This window comes from Centroberyx affinis, unplaced genomic scaffold (assembly GCF_046629955.1).
Source record: "Centroberyx affinis isolate AG114_WGS23_722 - 3 ecotype Tasmania unplaced genomic scaffold, CSIRO-AGI_Caff_v1 ptg005741l_1, whole genome shotgun sequence".
In the NCBI taxonomy this organism is placed as follows: Eukaryota; Metazoa; Chordata; class Actinopteri; order Beryciformes; family Berycidae; genus Centroberyx; species Centroberyx affinis.
Window position 1 is genome coordinate 1 of NW_027282904.1, and position 26,662 is coordinate 26,662.

At 39.8% G+C, this 26,662-nt stretch overlaps 1 protein-coding gene across 1 annotated transcript; it reads left to right on the forward strand.

Annotated features, from left to right (window-relative positions):
• Positions 1–4,474: 4,474 nt before the first annotated feature.
• LOC139667759 (snaclec coagulation factor IX/factor X-binding protein subunit B3-like) lies at positions 4,475–8,250 on the forward strand. Its single transcript, XM_071547246.1, has 7 exons — positions 4,475–4,538; positions 4,626–4,682; positions 6,101–6,142; positions 6,340–6,431; positions 6,756–6,881; positions 7,384–7,483; positions 8,177–8,250. Exons 1-7 carry the CDS (start codon positions 4,475–4,477, stop codon positions 8,248–8,250), a joined length of 555 nt encoding a protein of 184 aa, XP_071403347.1.
• The last annotated feature ends 18,412 nt before the right edge of the window (positions 8,251–26,662 follow it).

Genomic DNA, 26,662 nt, shown 5'->3' on the forward strand with positions numbered 1-26,662 from the left:
CTCTCCTTACAGACGATTAGTGACTTAGTGAAAACACTACATGGACGTCCTGCCAACTATGCATTTGAAGTATTTTTGGTTGCATATTTATTAGCAATGCTTAATAGGGCAATTCTTGTTGTTGGTGTCTCCAGTCACCAATATTACTGAGTGTGGATTTTTAATTTGAGTGTTATTTCAAAGGTGCAAAGTGCCAAACTACTGTTACATTGTCTGGCATGGTTAGACATCAATCATCTGTAGTGCGCACATAGCTGCCAGTGATATGGTTCTGGTGCATATATTATAAAGAGCAGAGCAGCCTTCTCTCGTCACTCCATAACTGACACCTGAGGAGGAGCACCTGACGTTCATCTGACACAGGTCTGTGCCACCCCAATTGCACCTTGCCAGCTCCTACTTCCCATTTCAGTTTCATTCAGACTTTGGTCGGAGGAAATAACAAAATGGACCCTGCGACAAAAGTAGTTTTTTGGTGGCTCTTGTTAGAATTTGTAAATCAGGCAGTACAGAAATGTGCTGCAGTGACAGAATGAAGAGGAGTTGTGTGTAATAACTAAAAGTAAAACAAAAATGTGAAAGTAGAAACATACAATAATACTAATGATTTAAATTGAATGCCAAATATAATAATGAAATAGATAACTTTTATCATCATTATGCTGTCACATGTTGATGTTAGCAGAACTGCTACTTGTTGCCCTGATGTTAGCCATAGTGCTGCCAAATAAATTAATTTGAGCCCATCTTCTCTTCTGTGAAAATGTGACTATTGTTTGTGTCAACTGCAAACTGTGGTGGAGACCTGCCAATGTTGTTGTGGCTCCTACTGGTTGCAAATAGATGTTTTAATAAAAGTCACAGATCACTCGTATCTTGCACTAATTTCACTCATTGTCCCATATGTTTATCTATTAAGGCCAGCTGTAGCACGTTACAGGCTACCCTTGCCTCAGTCCAAAGCCAGTCGGTCTATAGGTTCCTCCAAGAGTACATGAAGGCCCTTGGATTTGTCACGGCTGGTGCTAGCAGGGTACAGGAACACAGGGGATAGGAACCAAATGCAGATGCCTGAGGCAGAGCTGAAGCAGTTTAGTGATTTTATTACATAATGAGGTACAAAGGCTTACGGGATGGTGAGGCAGGCAAGGGTCAAAACCAGAGAAGGCAGTCCATACTGGCAAACAAATCCAACAAGGAGCAGGCAAGAATCAAAAAGTCCAATAAACAAGCAAGGTCCAAAACAGGCAGGTAACAGGTCTGAGGGACAACAGAAGAACAGGATACGGAAGCTAGAGCAAGACATGAAGCACACAGCAACTTGACTTTTGAAGGCTGATTAGGGAATGAGGCGCAGGTGGGGAGACGGGGGAAAGCTCAGGTGACTGCAGGGCTGATGAGAGGTGGGAACAGGTGATGAGGAAAGGAGGGAAAGTCCGAGGACATCTGGTGGACGGCTAGAGGATGGCAGGACTGGGGAGTTGGAAGGAAAGGACACGGCCTGGGAGACTTCGAGCAGGGGCTGGAGACGGGGACCGAGAGCAATGTGGAGGGCTGGGGGATGAAAGAGTGGTCGACAAGGGAAACTGAGGAGCAGACTGTGACAGGTGTGTAGGGAGAGCAGAACCGGGAGCCAGGAGAACGAGGAAGGGAGACCACGCCCACGCGAATACACACACAAACAAAACATAGGCCGAGAGGGAAGATAGGGAAGCGCTAGGAACACAGGGAAGGGGAAACACAAGGAAACTAGGGAATCTTCTGGAAGGTAAGGCCACGGCCGTAACAGGATTGCCCTATGCATGGCTGGGAGGAGTCTACTTTCAGGTGCCAGAGAGCTGCTTTCACCATCAAATTGACTGGTTACTGCTAAGATGAATGGAGGTATATGTGAAATACATACATAGTATACTCAAAGCAGGTGCATTTTCCTGTCATGGTGTAGCTCTGTTGACCCATTAGAGGTTAAGGTAAATGCAAGTAACCATTCTGAGTGATCACCTTTCACCCTGCGGTGAAGCATTTCTGTCCTGACGGGAATGGTCTCTTCCACAGTGATAATGCTCCCATCCACAGGGCTGAGCGAACAGTATGATGAGTGTCAAAGTTATAAAATATATGCCCTACAGTTAGCAGATCCCCACATATACAGTGTGGGGGATTGTGGGGCAACACCCAATAATATAGATTTTTCATGGAAAATTGGTGTTACAACCCTTACAAAAACTCCACCTTTTAACACCAGTGTGCTGTGGCAGCACAGTGTTGCTGGAACGAAGACAATCACAGAACAAAATGTAGAAAGTTAGAAAATCACGAGCTACTTCCTCATAGGTGGATGTACAGCACACCAGCCTGTTTTTCAACTGCTTTACCACACGTCATTTTGATCTATTGACTTTCTGGGGAAGAAATGACGCATTTCTCACTTAAGCGAAGACTTTTCAAAGACTGCCTGAAAAACAAACACTCTATATCCATCTTCTTTCTCTTTCATTCTCTTTCTCGCCCTCCCACTCCCTGTTACTGTATATGTTGGTGACTTCCTTCAGACTCATTTTTATTATCTCTTTCAGAGCAATTACTGCATTTATAGTTATGTAAGCAGATGATGTTGTCCTCTGCCCCTCACCTCCTGTATTTAAAGATGGTGGGAAGCGGAGTGAATTTGGGGAAATGAGGCTTATTTATCAGAAGGAAGTCTTGGTCCTTTCCATTCCTTTACTGAAAGTTTATCTCATAACTGTTTCCTTGACTGAGTCAGCCTCATAACGCCCATCAAATAATTGTCTTATTCTGTCATAAAGTCAGATCAGTGTTGACCTAGAGGCTTTTCTCAAACTGTACCTTCAACTCTGTGTTACTTCCTCTTGGAAATCACTGGTAAATGTAAAAAGATCTCCAAAAATAGTCAGAGGGGATAGAGAGAGATTTGAAGTGTTTATGCAGTGTGTCTTATGGTATGGTATTGTATACTTTACTTGCAGGGGCTTAAAAAGAATGTGTTGTATTGACCGCTGCATTAAAGGGACGATACACCCAAAAAATAGAATTTGGGCAACAGGTATCAATTAACCCCTTCAAATGGAATAGATAGACCGTTGAGTCCACTTGACCCATATCCACAAGCATAAACCTTCTCAAGGACTCCATCACTAAACACAATGATCCAACTGAAACGGACTAACTTGGTCTGCAATTGCATTAAAAACTGTTCTTGTCTGTTGAACAACTGAAACAACATTGTTCATTTCTATGACTGAAGCTACAACTGTTTATGAGTAGAGACAAGGGCTAAAGACAAGACAGTTCACTGTGTCACAGTCACCTACATTTGGAAACAAATCCACCTTATCACACTATTCACTTTTACTGAGAACGTTACTGAATGGATCTCATGCCACCACAATTTCAGCTCTCTCTCTCTTTTTCTAGCCTGGTTGTTATATATTTAGACAGTATTTATGCACAACCAATTCTCCATTGGACCTCCAAGATGGCGCCAGACCTGTTTGCTAGGAAATTTGTGATGCAACTACAAAGCCTCTATTACTAACTATACACTATACCTTCTGTATTAAGTAAATATGGCTGAAATAAGTTGGGATCTAATAGAATTCATTTTTTCACTTTATTACCAGTTTACCATGTATGGCTGATTTTTCCACTTGATCAACCATGGGAACAATTTTGCTGGGAATTTCCTCCTCTTAGTTGACTTATAATAGTTTGATTTATGCACCATTATTCAAGCACCTTGCTGGGACGTTAAGTTGCGACAGAGTTTGAGTTCCCGCAACACAATATTGACATAAAAGGCGAAGTCCAACATGTTTTATTGCATGTACGCCCTGTAAATGAGGTCACCAAGTGTGGTTCAGGTGTGTATATAAAGAGCAGAGCAGCCTCCTCTCATCACTACATCACTGACCTACCTGATACCTGAAGAACAACACCTCATCATCTCCTGACAGGTAAGAGAGCTGCTGCGTTTGTGGCTTCTTTCATTACGCTTCTTTGATTTTTGCTGTCTCTGTTTCTACATCCCTTTCTTTGTCTTTCATTCACATTCATTCTTTCATTCACAATTTTGTTGAGTAGCCAACGCTGTCAACCGGTAAATAGACCAACTCCTCTTCTTCTTAAGTAAGACACGATCACATTGCATTGTGGTACCTATACAGGAAAAATTGTAGGGTACATCGTCTGTTCACTACAGTTTGCAGTGCATTGTGGGTATTTTATAGTGAACTATAGTGAATCAAATTAACTAGTGACTGAATTTGGACACTAGCATAAAATGGCGGACACAGACACACTACTACTACTTGAACAGAGCTCTGGTGTGATCTAAATTCACATCAACACTCTGCTAATTAAGCTTGGTTGTGACTAGGCTATTGTGGGCACTGACTTTTGCATTCTCTGTCTCTCCCTCCAGACCTTCATCATCATCATCATCATCATCATCATCATGAAGACTCTGTTGATCCTCTCTGCTGTCCTCTGTGTTGCTCTGTCCGTCAGGGCTGCAACTGGTGAGACAGAAAATGAATACAGTTCCATTCAAGCACTTCTATGTGAATATAAAGGCTGACCTAATCTAAATGTTGTTTTCCCGTCAGTGGTTCCAGCAGAGGCTGCTGCTGTGGAACAGGAGGAGACACCTGCACCAAACCCAGGTTAGTGTCAAAGCTTTACTGAACTCCTGCTCATGTATTGCTGCTATTGTGTGAAACACCTAGCATTTCCAATTCTGGTGCTTCTCATTTACTTTTTTAAGTTGGAGTTTAAATGGACCAGAAGCCAAATATATAACCTATTTCAGTCATAGAAGCTATATATACAGTACTGTGCAAAAGTCTTAGGCATATGTCAAAGAAATCCATAAAGCGAAGATGCTTTCAAAACTAATGAAATGAAATGTTTCTGAATATCAAAAATTTACAATAAACAACAGTCTACTGACACACTAATGCAGAAAACAAATAAACATCTAAGACTTCTAAGAAATTCATATAAAAAAATCTAGGGTGCCTAAGACTTTTGCACAGTACTGTATATGCAACATATTTCAGCCATATATACCTATATATTTGTATTTATAGAACCCCAAAAGACATATAGCCTCTGGGGTTCTCTCAATACACATGTTCAAATAGCATGAAATTGAAAATCCATAATTTCTAAAATACATGGTTGTCAATTGCAAAGTGGCAATTCCCAAGATCAACCAATAGCAGCATTATAGAGCTACAGGCCCTCAGAAGCAATGTACCAAATACAAAGTTCCCAGTAATGTTAGAGGGAAGGGCCCAGGCTTATAATTGTTACAGCTGCACCCAAAACCATTAAGGGATTGGTGGAGTGTTCTTTAAAGGTGCTATGTGTAGCATTTTTAAAAATCAATATATCATTGTCACATGAACTGTGATACCTTGGTATAACCACTGTAAACAAATGAGAGCATGGTGGAGATGATTGGCAGCCTCTAGCTCACACCAGTGGTATTGTTAGTGCTCGTGTTTCTCAAAATGAAGACCACATTTCCCATAAACACTGATGCTTCCTGCCCCCCCTCCCCCTCCCTAAAGAGGATAAACATGTCGGAAGTGATGTATTTACGTTTCACTCCTTCCATCTGCCATCACCAGAAACTCTGAAAGCTTTACCTCTGTTTGCTGTGGAAGATACAGCGCCCTCTTCCTGTTTTGTGCCATAAAGCAATCCAGCAGATTTCCCTCCAAATCTGACCTAGTGGCACCATGGATGTATTAAACTGTAGCACACAACGTAAAATACATTGTAGAAGCTGGCAGTCGTCTCTGCGATAGTCTCATTTGTTTACAGTAATTATAATAAAGTCTCAAAATGAATGTAGTAATGATTTATTGATGTTAAAAAATGCTATACCTAGCACCTTTAAACAGGGTTTACTTAATTTTTTCATGAATATCCGGCTATGTCTCAAGTGAAGATCATGTAGAAAACATTTTATACAAAAATAAACATATAAATCAATATATTCTTGGACGTCCCTCTATAAAGACCCTATCTGTGTATGTGCCTTATGTCAAGTTGTGTTGTTGGTCTTTCACAGAAGTGGAAGCTGAGGCTGATGTTGCTGCTGTTCTACCTCAAGGTGAGAAATTTGCAGGTTTGGCAACAATACACTCTCACAATGCCCGGGGGAAAAAAGAGAAAAATCTCTCTTTTTTGTTCTTTGTAATTATATACTCGCTAAAAACCAAATTATAGAATGAGAATGGAAGATGAATTCATTTTGGATTGATTTTTGAGCGATATTATTTTTAAACTCCTGTTTTCTTATCTTTCCAGCTCGCTTAAGCTTCTGCCTTGATGGTTGGCATAGTTTCCGTGGTAACTGCTACCTCCTGGTCAACGACTACGATACCTGGAGAAATGCTGAGGTAATAATATAATGTTAATCCAAAAATGAAATGGAATATTTGCTGCAGCCTTGAAGCTTTTCAGCATTACTTAAATATATTATTTTTGTTTTGAGAAAAGTTCGGTAAATATTGTTGAGTGATAGTCAAGTCACTTGGACTGATTAAATACAATGATCAACACAGAGGGTTCAAAGTTTAATAATGCATATCATACTGTAATGTGTAAAATGTACAGTATATGAGTGTTTGCTAAGACATTTTTCTTGGCGATTTGGAAAAAACATGGATGCATAGATACAAACCTCACCTCACCTCTCCTCTCCTCTCCTCTCCTCCCTCCAGAGCTACTGTGCTACCTTTGAGAGCAGCCTGGCCTCGGCCCACAGCCTCTGGGAGTATCGTTTCCTCCAACGCCTAGCCCAGACCGGAGGTCACACTGTCGCCTGGATGGGAGGTTACTACTTCCAGGTTTGTTCAAATTTTTCATGAACTTTCTCATTTCTACTTGTCCTACGGCTTTAACTTTGCACATCCTAATAATGCTGTAATCCATACTTCCCCCCCCCACACTTCTGTTTATATTGATGTTTATATTCTGTTTTTCTTTGCGATATCCTGTTGCTCTTTTGATGCAGCAACGACCCTCTTTCCCCATGGAGATCATGAAAGTTTCATCTTAGAATAGAATAAAATAGAATAGAATATAGATTTTTGTTCATACACAGAAGTTTGCCCACATCATATTAAAGACTTTTTTTTCCCCAATCACACACGATTAACCAACTGTGCAAGAAAAACAGACAGTGCTGAAAAGTTAAGAGGTCTGGCAACGTCCTTAATGAGTTTTCAGTCTGTTGATAGGAAAATTGCAAGTAAAAATGCTTCCTTTCATTTTCCTGGTTTCGGGCTTCTGGGGTTTTAAGCTTTATGATTGGTGAATTAAAGGGATGATAACTGTGATTTCCTCCAGGGTGACTGGAGATGGGAGGATGGATCACAGTTTGACTACAACAACTGGGACTCGGTGAGCTCCACCAACAGCTACCAGTGCCTGCAGCTCAGCTCTGATGGTAAGAAGGCAAAAATTTGTTGAATCTATGGTAAACCATTAGGCGGACAGGGTGAAAAATCTGTATGGGTTTAACTAAAGTAAACTAAACTCATAAGATTAAGAAACAGTCAGCTATAATAGGGGAGGACTTGAACTTAAGGCCCCTAAGGAGCAACAGAAAACTGTAATAAGACCCATACAAAAAAAATGTGAAAGTGCATGTGAAATGGAAGATTTCATATATGAAAACTGCACTTTCACGTGATTGTCTCTATTCTAACATACTAAAATGAAGTCTGTGTCATAAAGTCACATGTGAATTTGTCATTTTCATATGTGACTGGCTTTATTCACATGTGAACTGAAATCTTTACGTGTGAAAATTAAGTATGTGTCACAAAGTCACATGTGAATTTGACATTTTCACATGTGATTGTATCTACTCACATGTGAACAAGTTTTCACAAGTTTTTCGAGTTTCATGTGTATGTTGGTGCTGTTTTTTTTTCTATTTTTTCCATTGAATTCTATGGGAAATTTAGGGAGCCGTTACATTACGTTTTATGGACTTGGAAAGCTTTAGTATGTATCTTTTCACTTAGATTTTGCCATTTCAGAACTCTGTTAGGAGTTAGCCTTTCTTGATATCATTTTGTTGTTGATGATGATGACGATGATGATGATGTTGTTGTTGTTGTTGTTGTCTCTGCAGAGTCTAAAGGCTGGTCTAATCATGGCTGCAACATGTTTTTCCCCTTCATCTGTGAGCTGAGGTCAAACTGCTAGTCTCAACAGTGAGCGTAGTGTTACTGCTATGACTTCTGCACCTTGACTCAATATTACTGCTATTACCAGTATTGCTGCTGGCACTACTGATGCTGCTGCTAATCGTTTATAAAAGACTACACACATGTCACTTTCTCTCTTGTTCATGCATACACACTGATTGTAACACATGCATGTCTCACCACAATATGATCCAAATATTATTTATTCTCACACTGGTGAGGTGGGAATGGAAGACAGCTGCATGGGTTGTGCTTGTTGTTTTATGTTCATCGCTGTTTCAGCTGTCGTAATATTTGATTGTAACAGACTTCATCTAGTACTGAATAATCAAAATATATGTGGTGAAATGAACCATAAATAAAGTGAAAGTGTTTTATATGCGTGTCCTGGTGTTTTTATCCCTCCTAATCTTCCTATTGAATTAATATATGGGTAAATTAGGGAGGTGATGCATATAGAGTGAATGTGCAAGTTGAATTATTATAAAATTATTCTATGTTTCTCTGTGTAAACAAGTAAATCATCGTTCAGCCAGACAGAAATTTAGCCATAGTTGACAGTTTATGGCAGACTTGCATGTTTGCACAGAAAGCAGCAGACATGGAAAAGTATTAATTCATATTTTGATTAAATTAACTGTGAATCTAACTGCCCTGCAGGTTTTGTACAATACAAATGATATTCACAATTACAACAATACTGGGTCAATTTGTTAAACCATTTTAATTGGGAGATTAAAACAGATGCCAGATGGTTCCAAAAGCCTAGTGTGCTTTTTGTCTAGTTGCAGTAACAGATTACGTCACTGGGTGGTGCTCCTTGTTTTTACTGGGACAAAGTTACAGTAACATGTATTGAGTTCTACTCCCAGTAATGACTTGGTACTTGTTACAGTGTATGTTTAGAGATTATAGTGTTGTGGAGATAGTATAGAAGTATAGTTGAGGTACATGTGAAAATCCCAACAATGTCTTCCGGCTCTGTCAAGCTATCCAAGAGCATTTTGCTAAAGCTAAAATAAGCCAAGACACAACCAAATGCATTAGATATTTAGGTTTGAAATGGGGAGTGGAGGAAATAAAATTACCACCATAAGACGTCAGTTTTAGAATCATGAAAATACCAAAAAGTCAGAACAGGTCATGTCTCTGGTATGTAATGTGTTAGCTGGGTAGCTGATATCTTGCTGTCGGTTAACAGTTTACTAGCTGACATCACTAAAGCTTTTTAGCACTCAAGTGTCCTTCAAGCAGCCCAGAGCCACCAAGCACACAGTGCTGTTCCAGTCAGGACAAATCACCATGCAATTTTTACTGCTTTTTACTGTGCTGTTTTATTATTATGCTGATGACGCCTCTATTTCCCTCTAGAATCAATGAAGCATTTATCTATATTAGGTATTAGATTTTATCGGTTTGCAAATATTGATAAGTGTGATTAAGGCCAAAAATAATTTGTGCATTCTAACATCAATTAAATGGTGTTCCCTTTTAATGCAGATGGTTTGAATAGATGAAAAATAAGGAATACAATATTAAGCACTTGACAGTTAATTCTTCATTGTTTTAAAGGGGCATCAAGTAATCTATTACCTCTGTTGACCTCTAATGGTGACTAGAAGGAATTGCAACAACATTTTTCAACAACAGTTTTTCTTTTGTAATTGTTGACTCATTGGTATTGATTAATAACTCAATCAACCTCCTGCATATATATTGTTCATTTTGTGTTATGGGGCAGTAAAAATCTTTAACTACACTTGAATATAATACACATGGGTAGTGTTGCAATTAGCAAAACAGACAGTAGTATGATACATTAAATATCTTTTTATTACAAGTTATTTCAGTAAAACATGTATTTGAAAGTAAAAAAAAATGAAGCATTTACATCACACTGATTTTGCAGTACCGAGGAAGGAGGCAGCATTTTCTAGTTTCTTTTCTATGTACAGTGTTAATCAACAATTCTGTATGTTCTCACTGTTGAGACTGGAGACTGGACAGGTATCGTAGCACTAACTCAAAACACCTGTGATAGGAGATGCCCACTCTTTCCTCCAACATCTAAACAAGATTTGCATGTCAGCGCTGATCATAGATTTCCTCCATCACATCCTGCATATCCATAATTCTCTCTGTGTCGACCCAAGAAATATTTCGCTTTTCATTCCTGTTGCTGCCTCAATTAAGAACATTCACACAACTGTATCCTGTCTTCGTGCTCAGCAGGTGTCAGTTCTCTTCACGCAGATGGATGGCCATCCATTGGCACAGTTATTATTGGACCAGCCCGCTGTGAAGGAAAATAAAGGTAATGTTAACAGATAAGACAGCATAACGTCCTTAACATGAACTACTAAACAGTTAGATTAGTGCTGGACTGATGGGATCTTATAGTAGAGTGCAGCACATCCAACTTCCCAACGGTAAAATAGCTTTAATACTATAATAGCTTTAATACTATAACCTACACAAAGATTTTAAACCACAGGTGGAAGTCTTGTGTCTTACCTCTGGCATTGACGTGGGCACACTGGTAGCGGCTGACAGTATTCTGAGAGCTCCAGTTATTGTAGTCAAAAGTGCTTTGGTCCAGCCACCTCCAGCCCTGGACACAGGAACAACACACAGCAATTGAAGCTGCTGTATAACAAGTCATGTATCCAAAACATCTGAACACCCTGTTTCCTTTTCCTAGAAGACTCCATGGTTGAGTCCCGGTGGCTGGAATTGATTCATTTGGAAGAATCAGGAATTTCTGACACCTCAAGATTATGTGCAAAGTATTTTTGAACGTTTCAGTACTAAGAAGACTCATTATAATACCATGCAGACCTAGAAGACTCAAGTCAGAGATCTTAATCTTCGCCATCTCCCATCCAAGCATTAGGTTTCATTATGAATTGGAACCATTTATAATTAATCCTTAATACAGAAGTTAATTGGACATTTCTATCCATTTGTGTTCATTAAACTGATTCATTCAGAAATACAATGATGTATAGTTATGGAACAGATGTCTATCACTTGAATGGAATGTTTAATGAAGTCTAACCAGGAAGTAGAAGCCTCCCGTCCAGGCGACAGACTGTCCTGATGTGCTGGTGAGCTGCTGGAGGAAACTGTACTCCCAAATATTGTGGACAGACGGCAAGGAGGCTCCCAGACTGGCACAGTGGGCCTGGGAGGGGGTACACACACACACACACACACACACACACCACACCAGACATCGAACAGAGATTGAGAGTGAGTCGCTGAGCTTTTCTTTCAAAGCTGCATTTTAACACAATGCCTCTCATCCACTGACATATATATATATATATAATCAAGCTGTTTGATGTAAATCTGACTAAGTGAATGAGTCAGGCTTTACCGCTGCACTGGTCCAGGATCTGCCAGTGCTCACAAACAGATAACAGCTGCTCTCGTGTCTGATCCAACCAGAGGGACACAGGAAGAAACGACCTGGACAGACAAGAAGACAAGATCACTATTTGGCAAGTCAACCGCACGTAAAGGAGTTTCATTAGATAGATAGATAGATAGATAATAAACCTTCAGGTGATGAAGCCTCTCCAGCAACAACCGTCTCAGGCTCTTCCTCTGGAAAAAACAATCATAAGAAAGAAGATCATCAATACTTCTAATAAAATAAATACAACAGGGAGACAGTTGAAGATATTCCACCTTAAATGTTACTGATGACCATAATCTAACACTAACATGTTGTAATATATCAAGACACAGGTCACTGAATACATTTTCCCTCTTTTCTCTTCTGCTGTTTACCTTGAGGAAGAGCGAGCTCCACTTCACCTCCTGCCACTGAGAGAGAAAGACAGAAAGCAACAAGTCCATTACCATGTGAGTCTGATGTGTTCCAGTCTGTTCACATGTTCATGCTGGATTTCATCCAGTGACTAACACAATACACAACTGTCACAGTGAGTGACTTACGCTGCAAATCCTCTGGTGCAGCTTCAACTGCTTCAACTGCAGAAGAAACACAGGAAGCTGTTAGTGAGCTTTCCTCAAAAATTTGCAAATTTACACTTACACTAACACTTTTTTTCCTCAGTGGATAAAGTCAGAATGCATTTTCCTGTTTTGTTGTGATGAAGAACTGAATCGTTGGTCATTTACACAGGGATTTGACCACATTTTCTTTTTTGATTAGGCTAATTATTTACAAAATACTCTGTATATGATGAAAATCTATTTCTATGATTTCATGTAAAACACCCCATAAAATAGAAATGGCAAAAGCTTAAAATTTGGAGGCCATATCTCCAAGTTAAAATGAAAAAAGTGTTTTGCATACAGAAAAATTGTCATTTTGAGAAAAAGTTTTTTCTTTTTTCAATTAATCTACTTGATGCTGCTGATATCAAAATGTAGAAATCAACTATCTATAGTTGTTCTTCATTACTATTTTGTAGATTTAATAAAATGACAGTAATTATCAATGTAAAATATTATAATAACTCAAAACTGCCCAGTTTCACCTGTGGTGCCTCGCCTTAAGGAACAATCCCTTTAAAAGACGTTTGGGACTGACTTTGCTTGATGTTGCCATGGAAACAAGCAGACCAGGTCTAACTGTGGTAAAATGCTGTGAAGTGCTGAGTCTCACCTGCTGCAGCTCTGGCAGAGAAGACAATGCTGAGGAAAACAGAGAGGACCAGGAGAGCCTTCATGATGAAGATGATGATGATGATGATGGTGATGATGAAGAGACTGAATGGCTGGTGAGAGCGAGAGAAAGAAGAAAACAGTCACAAACTCTACAGCTGAAGCAGAGCATCATGTCATTCTGCTCTGTTCCCAAATTGGAAGAAACAGGAAGTTGAAGATGGAATCAGAGAGAGAGAGAGAGAGAGAGAGAGAGAGCAGCTCTCCTACCTGTCAGCTAAATAGATCAGGTGTTGTTCTTCAGTGAGGGACTCATGCTCTTTATATACACACCTGAAGCTGCACTTTGATCTTTTACTGCTGTCACTGATGAAAGCACGTGTGTGTGTGTGTGTGTGTGTGTGTGAAATCTGTCAAATCCAAATTCTCTGAAAACGAGGGCAATAAGGAAATAGCTAGTGATATTATTATTCATACTCCTGTTTTCCTCTGCACATGGCCCGGTCTGAGAGTCTTACAGAAACATGTGGCTGCTATGTTTGGATACAAACACAGTGTTGTCTATGGGGGATCCATGTTATTGCACAAAATGAAAAGTGCATCTCCATTTGTTTTGTCATATCAGAGGAGTTATGCTGTTTTCTCTCACTATCGAGTTTGGACAATGAGAGAAACCCATCAAGGTTATTACTGTCCTTCTGTTCCCTCTTTATCTCAGCATCCAGTTCAGGCGTACAGGCTTCAACTGCAGCTGAAAGAACCTGAAACAACCTGAAAAAATGTCTATTTTCAATTCCCTAGTCTTCATGAAAGAAAGAGGTCAAAGAATAATGTGTAAAATTAGCAGCCTGTGCTTGATGGCAATTTGGAATTTGGAAACAATGAAAATGTTACCAAAGATGCAGTTAGTTAAGTAGGAAGGAATTGTGCAACTTTATTATTAAAGGAATTAATGAAAGCCAGTGAAGCCTCTCAGTTCTACTCTATAAGTATAAAGTCCTTGGCTGCTTTTGCCAGCAGGAGTTATCAGTAAGTGTTGTTAGGGCAATGAGGAAATGCCTGCTGATATTATTAACCATAAACAATAGTTTTTTAAAGGTCATGCACGTCTCATTGAAACATGAGAAGTTTGTTTGTATACAAATGCAGTGCAGAATGACAATAAGAAGGTAAAAATGACGGGAGACAATGAAAAGAGGATTTGGGGTTTACGAGCCAGAAGTGCACAGTCATCGGCATATTGAAGTTTTTAGAGTTTGGGTTTTGTTGTGTCTTGTTGTTTTGCCACTGCACAAGGAAATTATCATGGGGGGGAATGTGTTAATATATGACATGTAAACTGATTTATAGCCTGACAACTTCCTATCAATGGATGCATGTGATTTGAGATAAGTATCCTAAACAAACGTGATCTGTTTATTATGAGACAACTAGGTAGGTTACTACTTTCAGTCTTTGTAAGTATGCTATGGGCTTGGAGGCGTCGTAGAGTGAACAAATTTCCATCCAGGTGGTATTGCAGGTGGATTCCATCGGTAGTGCCTGGTGTGTTGTGAGAAAGATGTGTGACAGCGGTGAGAAGAAGGTTGAATCTCACAGGTGCAAGGACACATCTTTGCTTGACACCAACCTGTACATCGAAAGCCTCTGATTGGAGGCTTTTAAGGCCAATAATTATTTTGGCTTGAATTCCATCATGGAGCTCCTGCAAGATGGCTTGGGAGGTACATCAAGCTTTGACGGTTGTTTTCATAATATCTTGTGATTGATATTATCAAAAGCTGTGGTAAGATCAATAAAGGAAATGTACAGATCTTTCTTTGGTTCTCTGCACCTCTAGCACGTTTTCAGAGATGTGCTCCATAAGACGATGTAACATGATCTGTACCAGGACTTTACTGGTGACAGTGAGGAGGGAGAAGCCTCGGTTATTCCCGCAAACGGCCCTGTCCCCCTTCTGCTTGTAGATCACTTCAGTATTGGTATCTTGAGTAGGCATTTCTTTATTGCCTGAACAACATTTCATTATCAACGCCAGATAAGGATTTTACACACACTGAGAGACAGAGAGAGGTTATAAAGAGATTACCATATTATCTTTACATTTACAGAATATTCAACTCATTCTGTAATGCATTAGCAGAAACAGTTTGTTATGAAGCACTGGTTCACTTTGTTGTACAGTAAGTAAAAAACAACCTTAGAAATGAATAGACCATCGGCTTTGGTTTTCTCTTTGCATTTGTAGAGGAAGTTTTGCTGTTTGTTGTAGCTCACTGCTTCTTCTGATTCTTGGTGAAATTTATCTTATTTAGTTTTTATTTCAATAGTTTATTTGACAGGAACAACGTACATCAATAAATACTTCCTTAGCCAAATGTTCTTAATGGCTGTCAAGAATTCAAAGGAAATATCAAAACACAAACGCATCATGCACATAGACATGACACGCAATAGCAATATGAAACACTGTACATAAAACCAATGACTAGCATAGCAGAGCACTGCCTCTCACTCAATTCACTAACAGTATGCAACACTAACTCCCCCGAATGATTGTAGCACATACAGTATAAGATATTGTGAAAGGTGTTGTGAAGACTTTGAGCAGAGTTTGTCCTTTCAGAATGGCTGCTATCATTGCTGCAAGATGCAGCATTGTCACCAGCAAGTCAGACAAGCAAGGGAGATGGTTTTCCATCGCAGAAACTCTGATTTGAAGCAATTTGTTCTTGCAATTCGGAATGAGTGATGATTTGCTCTTTTCGAGGGCTTGTTTGCACCACAACTTGATTTACATAAATTTCTCAATAAATAAGATGGAGGGGCTTTTTGGTGGATCCCTGGGCTGAGGCGCATACCAGGTAACCGTCCTGGGTTCAAACCCCCACCCAAGACCTTTATCACATGTAAACATCGAACAAAAAGTTCGGAAATTTGTGTTTGGTAGATTATTTCTCTGTTGTAACAATGCTTCTTGGCAATACATTTTATACCATTGGAAAGCCTGTTTATTTCCCTTTTAAATGGTGCCCCATTTGTAAGGAACATGCATTTGTGGGATGAGCAGCACAGCTGAGTATGTGGGTTGCGCTCATGAAAAATTTGCCAAATCTTCTCTGCCAATGCCAAACAGCTTATTCTGCTGTTGCTATTGACTCTTGTTTTGAGCTTCCGGTACCCCCAGGTGCTGACAATCAGGTACCTGATTGGCACCTGCACTGGAACCTGAACATGTGGAGGAACGTTATGTTCAGCGATGAGTCCAGATTCTGCCTACGGAAGTTGGATCGTAGGGTCAAAGTGTGGAGAAGACGGGGAGAACGCTATGCTGATTGCTGCACCGATAGAGTAACACCTTTTGGTGGAGGCAGTGTGATGGTGTGAGGCGGCATCTCCATCACTGGAAAAACGAGGCTTGTCATCATTGGAGGCAATCTCAATGCAGAGAGATATCGAGATGAGATTCTGCAACCAGTGGCAATCCCATATCTCCACAGTCTGGGACCGAACTCCATCCCACAGCAGTATGTGACCAGGCTGGTGACCCGCATGAGGAGGAGGTGCCAGGCTGTTATGGCTGTGTATGGTTCTTCCAATAGCAACAGCAGAATAAGCTGTTTGGCATTGGCAGAGAAGATTTGGCAAATTTTACATGAGCGCAACCCACATACTCAGCTGTGCTGCTCATCCCACAAATGCATGTTCCTTACAAATGAGGCACCATTTAAAAGGGAAATAAACAGGCTTTCCAACGGTATAAAATATATTGCCAAGAAGCATTGTTACAACAGAGAAATAATCTACCAAACACAAAGTTCCAAACTTTTTGTGCGATGTTTATTTCCAAAAGCACTTAATCTTTGTTTGGCATGTCTTATACAGTATACCATGCAGCTTTTAACAAGTACCTCCCCCTGGAATCACATAAAAGCCTTAATCAGTCCAGGGTTTGCTTTTAGTATAAGGGGAACTGGCAAATGGTGTCTGGCAGGTCTTTCCAGGGAAAAATCCTCCGGCACACAGGAAGTGATGCATTTTGATGTATTTTGAGACAACTAGTTAGGATACTACTTTCACTCTTTGTAATCATCTGACAAAATAAAAAAAATGCTACAGCAATGAGCACCAAAGATGGAGACAAAATTAAAAAAACTAAAACAAGAATTTTACAAATTAACACTGAAAAAAACATGTATTTCCCTCTGTCCCTGCTTCACTTTTTTCAACATATACATCATCTAACTTTCAGACGTTTAAATGCCATAATGTTTGCATGTTCATTTTCAGGATGTACTGTAGCACTACTGTCATTTTGCTTACAGTTGGGTTTATCATGGGTCTGGATTTGACTGTTTATTCCTTCAAGCAAACACATGGGATCAATCTTGTGTTCTACATCTCTACAGCTCTATGTCACCTGACCAGGTGGGGTGAAGTGACTATACATATGGAATATACAATGTGGCCCGGTGTTTTTCTCCCTCCTAATCTTCCTATTGAATTCTATGAGTAAATTAGGGAGGTGATGCATAGAATGAATTTACAAGTTGAAATATTCCTTGTTTCTCTCCATAAACAAGTAAATCATCGCTAAACCAGACAGATTTGACCATAGTTGACAGTTTATGGCAGACTTGCATGTTTGCACAGAAAGCAGCAGAAATGGAAAAGTATTCATTCATGTATTGATGAAAATTGATGATGTGCAGTCATGATGCTGCTGACAAAGATTTTCAGAATCTAACTGCCCTGCAGGTTCACAAATGATATTCATAATTACAACAATACTGGTTTAATTGCCTGATACAAACTATGTTGTTCTGCATCTTCATCTACAGCAGATATCTTAAATCAACAACATAGCAGGAACTTATTACTATTATACAAAGTGTGCAGTTTGTTCATAACTTGTGTTTAACCTGAACAAGCAGCCTCTGTCACTAGATGGTGATTTGTTGACTGACTGGCAGCAATAGATATTTAATATGTATATTTAGCGATAGATATGAAATGACCGAAGAACACGTTATGTCTCTGGTATGTAATGTGTTAGCTGGGTAGCTGAGATCTTGCTGTTAGCTAGCAATTTACTAGCTGACATCACTAAAGATTTTTAGCACTCAAGTGTCCTTCAAGCAGCCCAGAGCCGCCAAGCACACAGTGCTGTTCCAGTCAGGACAAATCACCATGCAGTTTTTACTGCTTTTTACTGTGCTTCGTTTTTTTTATTTATTATGCTGATGACGCCTCTATTTCCCTCTAGAATCAATGAAGCAGTTATCTATATTAGGTATTAGATGTCATCTATATTTGCAAATATCAGAGTGATCAAGGCCATAAAAATAACATGTGGATTATATCATCAATTGAATGATATTCTCCTTTAATGCAGATGCTTTAAATGGATGAAAAAGAAGGAATACAATATCTGAGCACATCAAGTAATCTGTTACCTCTGTTGACCTCTAATGGTGACCAGAAGAAATTGCAAGAACACTGATAGAACTTTTCTCCTCCTACACAAATCTCTGGCTCATAAAAATTAGATGTGTATGTGTGTGTGTGTGTGTGTGAGAGAGAGAGAGAGAGAGAGAGAGAGAGAGAGATTTTCTTCTCTATCTATCTATCTATCTACCCCCTGCATATATATATTGGTCATTTTGTGTTATGGGGCAGTAAAAATCTTTAACTACACTTGAATGTAGTACACATGGGTAGTGTTGCAATTAGCAAAACAGACACGAGTATAATACATTAAATATCTTTTTATTACAAGTTATTTCAGTAAAACATGTATTTGAAAGTAAAAAAAAATGAAGCATTTACACCAAACTGATTTTGCAGTACCAAGGAAGGAGGCAGCATTTTCTAATTTCTTTTCTATGTACAGTGTTAATCAGCAATTCTGAGACTGGACAGGTATCGTAGCACTAACTCAAAACACCTGTGATAGGAGATGCCCACTCTTTCCTCCAACATCTAAACAAGATTTGCATGTCAGCGCTGATCATAGATTTCCTCCATCACATCCTGCATATCCATAATTCTCTCTGTGTCGACCAAAGAAATGTTTCTCTTCTCATTCCTGTTGCTGCCTCAATTAAGAACATTCACAAAACTGTATCCTGTCTTCATGCTCAGCAGGTGTCAGTTCTCTTCACGCAGATGGATGGCCATCCATTGGCACAGTTATGATTGGACCAGCCCGCTGTGAAGGAAAATAAAGGTAAAGTTAACAGATAAGACAGCATAATGTTCTTAACATGAACTACTAAACAGTTAGATTAGTGCTGGACTGATGGGAGCTTATAGTAGAGTGCAGCACATCCAGGAACTTTCCAATGTTAAAATAGCTTTAATACTATAACCTACACAAACTAGTTTCTAACAACAAATCAGCTGGATATGAATGAAGACTTTAAAGCACAGGTGGACGTCTTGTGTCTTACCTCTGGCATTGACGTGGGCGCACTGGTAGCGGCTGACAGTATTCTGAGAGCTCCAGTTATTGTAGTCAAAAGTGCTTTGGTCCAGCCACCTCCAGCCCTGGACACAGGAACAACACACAGCAATTGAAGCTGCTGTATAACAAGTCATGTATCCAAAACATCTGAACACCCTGTTTCCTTTTCCTAGAAGACTCCATGGTTGAGTCCCGGTGGCTGGAATTGATTCATTTGGAAGAATCAGGAATTTCTGACACCTCAAGATTATGTGCAAAGTATTTTTGAACGTTTCAGTACTAAAAAGACTCATTATAATACCATGCAGACCTAGAAGACTCAAGTCAGAGATCTTAATCTTCGCCATCTCCCATCCAAGCATTAGGTTTCATTATGAATTGGAACCATTTATAATTAATCCTTAATACAGAAGTTAATTGGACATTTCTATCCATTTGTGTTCATTAAACTGATTAATTCAGAAATACAATGATGTATAGTTATGGAACAGATGTCTATCACTTGAATGGAATGTTTAATGAAGTCTAACCAGGAAGTAGAAGCCTCCCGTCCAGGCGACAGACTGTCCTGATGTGCTGGTGAGCTGCTGGAGGAAACTGTACTCCCAAATATTGTGGACAGACGGCAAGGAGGCTCCCAGACTGGCACAGTGGGCCTGGGAGGGGGTACACACACACACACACACACACACACACACACACACCACACCAGACATCGAACAGAGATTGAGAGTGAGTCGCTGAGCTTTTCTTTCAAAGCTGCATTTTAACACAATGCCTCTCATCCACTGACATATATATATATATATATAATCAAGCTGTTTGATGTAAATCTGACTAAGTGAATGAGTCAGGCTTTACCGCTGCACTGGTCCAGGATCTGCCAGTGCTCACAAACAGATAACAGCTGCTCTCGTGTCTGATCCAACCAGAGGGACACAGGAAGAAACGACCTGGACAGACAAGAAGACAAGATCACTATTTGGCAAGTCAACCGCACGTAAAGGAGTTTCATTAGATAGATAGATAGATAGATAATAAACCTTCAGGTGATGAAGCCTCTCCAGCAACAACCGTCTCAGGCTCTTCCTCTGGAAAAAACAATCATAAGAAAGAAGATCATCAATACTTCTAATAAAATATATACAACAGGGAGACAGTTGAAGATATTCCACCTTAAATGTTACTGATGACCATAATCTAACACTAACATGTTGTAATATATCAAGACACAGGTCACTGAATACATTTTCCCTCTTTTCTCTTCTGCTGTTTACCTTGAGGAAGAGCGAGCTCCACTTCACCTCCTGCCACTGAGAGAGAAAGACAGAAAGCAACAAGTCCATTACCATGTGAGTCTGATGTGTTCCAGTCTGTTCACATGTTCATGCTGGATTTCATCCAGTGACTAACACAATACACAACTGTCACAGTGAGCGACTTACGCTGCAAATCCTCTGGTGCAGCTTCAACTGCTTCAACTGCAGAAGAAACACAGGAAGCTGTTAGTGAGCTTTCCTCAAAAATTTGCAAATTTACACTGACACTAACACTTTTTTTCCTCAGTGGATAAAGTCAGAATGCATTTTCCTGTTTTGTTGTGATGAAGAACTGAATCGTTGGTCATTTACACAGGGATTTGACCACATTTTCTTTTTTGATTAGGCTAATTATTTACAAAATACTCTGTATATGATGAAAATCTATTTCTATGATTTCATGTAAAACACCCCATAAAATAGAAATGGCAAAAGCTTAAAATTTGGAGGCCATATCTCCAAGTTAAAATGAAAAAAGTGTTTGCATACAGAAAAATTTTGAGAAAAAGTTTTTTCTTTTTTCAATTAATCTACTTGATGCTGCTGATATCAAAATGTAGAAATCAACTATCTATAGTTGTTCTTCATTACTATTTTGTAGATTTAATAAAATGACAGTAATTATCAATGTAAAATATTATAATAACTCAAAACTGCCCAGTTTCACCTGTGGTGCCTCGCCTTAAGGAACAATCCCTTTAAAAGACGTTTGGGACTGACTTTGCTTGATGTTGCCATGGAAACAAGCAGACCAGGTCTAACTGTGGTAAAATGCTGTGAAGTGCTGAGTCTCACCTGCTGCAGCTCTGACAGAGAAGACAATGCTGAGGAAAACAGAGAGGACCAGGAGAGCCTTCATGATGAAGATGATGATGATGATGATGGTGATGATGAAGAGACTGAATGGCTGGTGAGAGCGAGAGAAAGAAGAAAACAGTCACAAACTCTACAGCTGAAGCAGAGCATCATGTCATTCTGCTCTGTTCCCAAATTGGAAGAAACAGGAAGTTGAAGATGGAATCAGAGAGAGAGAGAGAGAGAGAGAGAGAGAGAGAGAGAGCAGCTCTCCTACCTGTCAGCTAAATAGATATCAGGTGTTGTTCTTCAGTGAGGGACTCATGCTCTTTATATACACACCTGAAGCTGCACTTTGATCTTTTACTGCTGTCACTAATGAAAGCACGTGTGTGTGTGTGTGTGTGTGTGTGTGTGTGTGTGTGTGTGTGTGTGTGTGTGTGTGTGTGTGTGTGAAATCTGTCAAATCCAAATTCTCTGAAAACGAGGGCAATAAGGAAATAGCTAGTGATATTATTATTCATACTCCTGTTTTCCTCTGCACATGGCCCGGTCTGAGAGTCTTACAGAAACATGTGGCTGCTATGTTTGGATACAAACACAGTGTTGTCTATGGGGGAGCCATGTTATTGCACAAAATGAAAAGTGCATCTCCATTTGTTTTGTCATATCAGAGGAGTTATGCTGTTTTCTCTCACTATCGAGTTTGGACAATGAGAGAAACCCATCAAGGTTATTACTGTCCTTCTGTTCCCTCTTTATCTCAGCATCCAGTTCAGGCGTACAGGCTTCAACTGCAGCTGAAAGAACCTGAAACAACCTGAAAAAATGTCTATTTTCAATTCCCTAGTCTTCATGAAAGAAAGAGGTCAAAGAATAATGTGTAAAATTAGCAGCCTGTGCTTGATGGCAATTTGGAATTTGGAAACAATGAAAATGTTACCAAAGATGCAGTTAGTTAAGTAGGAAGGAATTGTGCAACTTTATTATTAAAGGAATTAATGAAAGCCAGTGAAGCCTCTCAGTTCTACTCTATAAGTATAAAGTCCTTGGCTGCTTTTGCCAGCAGGAGTTATCAGTAAGTGTTGTTAGGGCAATGAGGAAATGCCTGCTGATATTATTAACCATAAACAATAGTTTTTTAAAGGTCATGCACGTCTCATTGAAACATGAGAAGTTTGTTTGTATACAAATGCAGTGCAGAATGACAATAAGAAGGTAAAAATGATGAGAGACAATGAAAAGAGGATTTGGGGTTTACGAGCCAGAAGTGCAGAGTCATCGGCATATTGAAGTTTTTAGAGTTTGGGTTTTGTTGTGTCTTGTTGTTTTGCCACTGCACAAGGAAATTATCATGGGGGGAAATGTGTTAATATATGACATGTAAACTGATTTATAGCCTGACAACTTCCTTGTAGAATCAATGGATGCATGTGATTTGAGATAAGTATCCTAAACAAACGTGATCTGTTTATTATGAGACAACTAGGTAGGTTACTACTTTCAGTCTTTGTAAGTATGCTATGGGCTTGGAGGCGTCGTAGAGTGAACAAATTTCCATCCAGGTGGTATTGCAGGTGGATTCCATCGGTAGTGCCAGGTGTGTTGTGAGAAAGATGTGTGACAGCGGTGAGAAGAAGGTTGAATCTCACAGGTGCAAGGACACATCTTTGCTTGACACCAACCTGTACATCGAAAGCCTCTGATTGGAGGCTTTTAAGGCCAATAATTATTTTGGCTTGAATTCCATCATGGAGCTCCTGCAAGATGGCTTGGGAGGTACATCAAGCTTTGACGGTTGTTTTCATAATATCTTGTGATTGATATTATCAAAAGCTGTGGTAAGATCAATAAAGGAAATGTACAGATCTTTCTTTGGTTCTCTGCACCTCTAGCACGTTTTCAGAGATGTGCTCCATAAGACGATGTAACATGATCTGTACCAGGACTTTACTGGTGACAGTGAGGAGGGAGAAGCCTCGGTTATTCCCGCAAACGGCCCTGTCCCCCTTCTGCTTGTAGATCACTTCAGTATTGGTATCTTGAGTAGGCATTTCTTTATTGCCTGAACAACATTTCATTATCAACGCCAGATAAGGATTTTACACACACTGAGAGACAGAGAGAGGTTATAAAGAGATTACCATATTATCTTTACATTTACAGAATATTCAACTCATTCTGTAATGCATTAGCAGAAACAGTTTGTTATGAAGCACTGGTTCACTTTGTTGTACAGTAAGTAAAAAACAACCTTAGAAATGAATAGACCATCGGCTTTGGTTTTCTCTTTGCATTTGTAGAGGAAGTTTTGCTGTTTGTTGTAGCTCACTGCTTCTTCTGATTCTTGGTGAAATTTATCTTATTTAGTTTTTATTTCAATAGTTTATTTGACAGGAACAACGTACATCAATAAATACTTCCTTAGCCAAATGTTCTTAATGGCTGTCAAGAATTCAAAGGAAATATCAAAACACAAACGCATCATGCACATAGACATGACACGCAATAGCAATATGAAACACTGTACATAAAACCAATGACTAGCATAGCAGAGCACTGCCTCTCACTCAATTCACTCAGTATGCAACACTAACTCCCCCGAATGATTGTAGCACATACAGTATAAGATATTGTGAAAGGTGTTGTGAAGACTTTGAGCAGAGTTTGTCCTTTCAGAATGGCTGCTATCATTGCTGCAAGATGCAGCATCGTCACCAGCAAGTCAGACAAGCAAGGGAGATGGTTTTCCATCGCAGAAACTCTGATTTGAAGCAATTTGTTCTTGCAATTCGGAATGAGTGATGATTTGCTCTTTTCGAGGGCTTGTTTGCACCACAACTTGATTTACATAAATTTCTCAATAAATAAGATGGAGGGGCTTTTTGGTGGATCCCTGGGCTGAGGCGCATACCAGGTAACCGTCCTGGGTTCAAATCCCCACCCAAGACCTTTATCACATGTAAACATCGAACAAAAAGTTCGGAAATTTGTGTTTGGTAGATTATTTCTCTGTTGTAACAATGCTTCTTGGCAATACATTTTATACCGTTGGAAAGCCTGTTTATTTCCCTTTTAAATGGTGCCCCATTTGTAAGGAACATGCATTTGTGGGATGAGCAGCACAGCTGAGTATGTGGGTTGCGCTCATGAAAAATTTGCCAAATCTTCTCTGCCAATGCCAAACAGCTTATTCTGCTGTTGCTATTGACTCTTGTTTTGAGCTTCCGGTACCCCCAGGTGCTGACAATCAGGTACCTGATTGGCACCTGCACTGGAACCTGAACATGTGGAGGAACGTTATGTTCAGCGATGAGTCCAGATTCTGCCTACGGAAGTTGGATCGTAGGGTCAAAGTGTGGAGAAGACGGGGAGAACGCTATGCTGATTGCTGCACCGATAGAGTAACACCTTTTGGTGGAGGCAGTGTGATGGTGTGGGGCGGCATCTCCATCACCGGAAAAACAAGGCTTGTCATCATTGGAGGCGATCTCAATGCAGAGAGATATCGAGATGAGATTCTGCAACCAGTGGCAATCCCATATCTCCACAGTCTGGGACCGAACTCCATCCTCCAAGATGACAATGCTCGCCCCCACAGAGCGGGGTTTATCAGAGACTACCTCCAGAATTTGGGAGTAGAGAGAATGGAATGGCCTGCCAACAGTCCTGACCTCAACCCAATTGAACACTTATGGGATCAGCTTGGGCGTGCTGTTCGTGCTAGAGTGACCAACACAACCACGTTGGCTGACTTGCGACAAATCCTGGTTGAGGAGTGGAATGCCATCCCACAGCAGTGTGTGACCAGGCTGGTGACCCGCATGAGGAGGAGGTGCCAGGCTTTTATGGCTGTGTATGGTTCTTCCACACGCTACTGAGGCTCCTGACTGTTTGTTAAATGAATAAATTGTAAAATTGCCAATATGTCTTGTTTCTTCCTTGTTACTGATAGACTTCAATCATCCAATCCACCAAACAACACCAAACAAGAGTCTATAGCAACAGCAGAATAAGCTGTTTGGCATTGGCAGAGAAGTTTTGGCAAATTTTACATGAGCGCAACCCACATACTCAGCTGTGCTGCTCATCCCACAAATGCATGTTCCTTACAAATGAGGCACCATTTAAAAGGGAAATAAACAGGCTTTCCAACGGTATAAAATGTATTGCCAAGAAGCATTGTTACAACAGAGAAATAATCTACCAAACACAAAGTTCCGAACTTTTTGTGCGATGTTTATTTCCAAAAGCACTTAATCTTTGTTTGGCATGTCTTATACAGTATACCATGCAGCTTTTAACAAGTACCTCCCCCTGGAATCACATAAAAGCCTTAATCAGTCCAGGGTTTGCTTTTAGTATAAGGGGAACTGGCAAATGGTGTCTGGCAGGTCTTTCCAGGGAAAAATCCTCTGGCACACAGGAAGTGATGCATTTAAGGTGTTGAGCCAAAATGTGTATCCCTGGTGGTGTGTGTCCTTATTTTGTCCAAGGTGAGTCTTGTTGTTTTGCCACTGCACAAGGAAATTATCATGAGGGGAAATGTGCTTAATAAATGATATGTCAACCGATTTATAGCCTGACAACTTCCTTGTAGAATCAATGGATGCATGTGATTTGAGATAACCTTCAAAAACAAACGTGAGCTCTGTTTATTATGAGACAACTAGTTAGGGTACTACTTTCACTCTTTGTAATCATCTGACAAAATAAAAAAAATGCTACAGCAATGAGCACCAAAGATGGAGACAAAATTAAAAAAACTAAAACATGAATTTTACAAATTAACACTGAAAAAAACATGTATTTCCCTCTGTCCCTGCTTCACTATTTTCAACATATACATCATCTAACTTTCAGACGTTTAAATGCCATAATGTTTGCATGTTCATTTTCAGGATGTACTGTAGCACTACTGTCATTTTGCTTACAGTTGGGTTTATCATGGGTCTGGATTTGACTGTTTATTCCTTCAAGCAAACACATGGGATCAATCTTGTGTTCTACATCTCTACAGCTCTATGTCACCTGACCAGGTGGGGTGAAGTGTCTATACATATGGAATATATAATGTGGCCTGGTGTTTTTCTCCCTCCTAATCTTCCTATTGAATTCTATGAGTAAATTAGGGAGGTGATGCATAGAATGAATGTACAAGTTGAAATATTCCTTGTTTCTCTCCATAAACA